The sequence below is a fragment of the Erithacus rubecula genome, assembly GCF_903797595.1.
Source record: "Erithacus rubecula genome assembly, chromosome: 10".
NCBI lineage: Eukaryota > Metazoa > Chordata > Aves > Passeriformes > Muscicapidae > Erithacus > Erithacus rubecula.
Window position 1 is genome coordinate 13,415,803 of NC_136662.1, and position 3,345 is coordinate 13,419,147.

At 56.0% G+C, this 3,345-nt stretch overlaps 1 protein-coding gene across 1 annotated transcript; it reads right to left on the reverse strand.

Annotated features, from left to right (window-relative positions):
• Positions 1-2,547, reverse strand: CCN1 (cellular communication network factor 1). The gene is made up of 5 exons (XM_079313691.1): positions 2,391-2,547; positions 2,077-2,293; positions 1,391-1,738; positions 1,040-1,242; positions 1-934 (listed from the first exon to the last, which is right to left on the reverse strand). Exons 1-5 carry the CDS (start codon positions 2,448-2,450, stop codon positions 635-637), a joined length of 1,128 nt encoding a protein of 375 aa, XP_079169817.1. The 5' UTR covers positions 2,451-2,547; the 3' UTR covers positions 1-634.
• Between the last annotated feature and the right edge of the window lie 798 nt (positions 2,548-3,345).

The window sequence follows — 3,345 nt, forward strand, 5'->3', positions numbered from 1 at the left end:
TTAGGTAAATATTTATTTATTAAATGATTAATTCCATAAATAAATTCTTTTAATTCATTGAATATAAAATTAAAATCATTTACAACTTATTCCAGTATTACAGGGGCTGGAAGGGGTAAAAAAACTCAGAGGAAACAAACAAAAAACTACAGTTTGATAAATAAAATACTCAGCTTTAAAACAACTGATTTCTGTTTGCCATTAAACTACAGTTGGTACATAATAGCTGCCACTGTGAACACCCCACAAGTGCCCACCTCAGGAAGGAATGTAACTTCCAACTTAGTTGGGAAAGGGTGGGAGAAGATTGAAGGGAGGTTGAGAAGCATAGTATTAAATTGAACAGGATAGAAAAGTTTTCATAACCGGAACAAAACATTAATCTGATCACTTACAAACAGAAAACAGTATATAATTAGATAAGGTGCTCCAAAAAGAAGCAGTAAAGTTGCTCCAGTATTATGAAGCTTTAAGTATGCTTAAATCTCTGTTGCATTAGTGTCCAGTTGCACAGTGCACTCCTGTAACATCTCGATGTTGCCCTCAAATGGGCAAGGCACCACTTCCATCAAAGGTCCTTTCTCCACGGCTGGATACTTCAAAATTCTGCTTTGCATCCCACCCCTAACACAACTTAGTCCCTAAATTTATGGATGTCGTTGACTAGTCTGTAGTAGGGATAGGCTTCGTTTGCGTGCGGACAGTTGTAGTTGCAGCGGCAGGACTGGATCATCATGACACTCTTGGTGAAGGTTTCCCCATCATCACAGCGGAACCTGACCTTGACAGTCCTGGTCTGCTGGGGAGTGCAGCACCTGCCATCCACGCAGGAGCCACAGTACTTGGGGCGGTACTTCTTCACACTGGAACATCCAGCGTAAGTGAACTTCACTGGGGAGGGGGACTTCCTTGTCTTGGTACATTTCTTCCCCTTCTGCAAAGGAAAGGCAGTAACATTAGCAGAAGATTCTTTTCCAGCCTTTACCCCCTACCTGAAGCAGCTTAAGAGAAGAGGAACACCAGAAGAGTCTGTATTTACCTTTAGGGAGGCATAGCTGGGCTGGCCACATGGCCTCACTTCACATATCCTGGTCTCTTTGATGAGCTTGCAGTCAGGATTGTCGTTTGTCACCCTTGTGGAGATGCCAGTTCCACACGTCTTTGAGCACTGGGACCAAGAGGTTGTTTGCACGATGCATTTGGGATTCTCAAAAGTTCGGCTTTGTGGCTCAGATCCAAAAACTGGAAAAGAAAAGGAGGGGTTAGTTTTAAACATATTCTCTCACTAGGTTTTCCTTCTTTCTTTCCCCTGGGGTCTAAGGGGTCATACAGCCACCCTCTGGCCTCCTCCCCTTAACTGTCACCCAGATAAACCCACACACACACTCACCGGGTAGCATTTTCAGGCCTCCCTTCACAATGGCAATTAGCTCATTGTTCCTGGTTAGTTCGCCTTCGGAATCATCCGGACCAAACTCTTTGCCGAAAAAGCCTTCCAGCTCCTCCAGCGCATCCTTGCTTTCGTCACAGACCCACTCCTCGCAGCACTGCCCGGGGACTTTGACCAGCCTGGGGCTGGAGCAGCCCAGGTTGGGAAGAGAGAGCTCCTGCGGGCAGAGCGGGATGCAGCCCACAGCTCCATCTATGCACGTACACTGGTGTTTGCAGTTCGGCTGGAAGCTCTCGCCGTTCTGGTAGATTTTGGAGTTATATTCACACGGTCTTCCCTCGGACTGTGCTGCAGAGATCAACAGGAAGGGAAAGAAGAGAGTGAGCGGCGAGAATCGCTGGTTTAAGCCCAGGTATTTGCTGGTCTGTTAAACTCAGTGTACGGCGGAGCTCCCTACAACCCCCCGGGGACGCGGGGCCAGAACAATAACTTAGTCAGGAATCACTTTTCCTTATGTGCGTTTAGCGGAGCCCAGACATACTGAATCGCATTCCAGACTGCTGAAGTCATGTGCCTTTCTGCCAAGCTACCGACAACAAAGCATAACCATACATGGGCTCGAAATTACCGAACCCCGGCACCGCGGGGCGCGGGGTCCGTCCCGGGAGAGCGGGGTCGCCGCTTACCTCTGCAGATGCCCTTCAGGGCGGCGGGGCTGGCCCCGAAGTTGCACTCCAGTCCCTTGGTGTGGTCGCAGGGCTGCGATCGGCTGCAGTCCTCGTTCAGCTGCTTGGCGCAGACCTTGCAGCAGCCGCAGCCGTCCGGCACCAGCCCCACGCCCGGGGCGCACTGCGGCGCGGCCGCCGGGCACTGGCACACGGTGGGGCAGGGCGAGCCCAGAGCCTGCGGAACGGAGCGGAGCGTCTGGTGAGCGCCGGGAGCCGAGCGGAGCCGCCCGACCCGCCTCCTCTCCCTCCCGCTCCCAGAGCGCGGCACTTACCAGGCGGGCCAGGCAGAGGAGAGCGGCCGCCAGCGCGGGCCGGGTGCCCGCGGAGCCCATGTTCCAGCGCCGGTGCAGCGGGAGCCGTATGAGCACAGAACGGGAGCGCGGCCGGCGCGGTCTGAGACGGCGGCGGGCGCCACCGCCTTATATAGGGCGCGGGGCCGCCGCGTGCGCCGCGGCGCTGACGTCGCGCGTTCCGGGCCGCGGCCGCGTCCAGCGCTCGCGGCATCCCAGGAATGCGGCTGGCGCGCGCCCGGCGCCCCGCCCCGCCCCGTCTCCCGGCACCGCCGGCGCTGCCGCGGGGGGTCCAGGCCCGGCCGGGACGGGAGCCGGGCTGGCACCGTGAGGGGCTGTGCGCACCCGGGCTGTGCCGCGGGGGGTCAGGGACGGGAGCTGGGCTGGCACCGTGAGGGGCTGTGCGCACCCGGGCTGTGCCGCCGGCGCCCCGCCAGCGGCCACCTGCGCGGGCAGCGGCGGGTGAGCTCCCGGGCTCCGTGAGCGCCCGCGCTTGCCGCGGCCCGCAGGGTCCCCCGGCCGTGCCGGGCTCGCTCCGTGCTGAGCGAGCATCCGAGCGGTTCCCTGCCCGGCGGGCCCGGCTTCAGGCCAGGAGCGGATTGACCGGGCAGCGAACAGCCCCCCGAGCCTGTGCATCGCGGGACTCAGTGTCCCTCACTCGAGTTGGGCGCCCTGAATTGTATTGCCTTGTTTAAGTTTAATATTTGGGGATAGGGAGGAGAGTTTTAGCTTCTGTTGTGGCGTCTTTTCTTTTCCTGGCTGTAAGTACTTCCAGATGGGATTTAGACCCCAGACGTAACAATATTTCCATATTTGGTATAGCAGTAGCCCGCATTTTTCACATTTTTCTGCTCTGTTATCCAACCACAAAGCATTCTTGACAGCTTCAGATGTTGTTAAATATAGCCTTAACTTCTGTTCCCAGGGCAGGAAATTC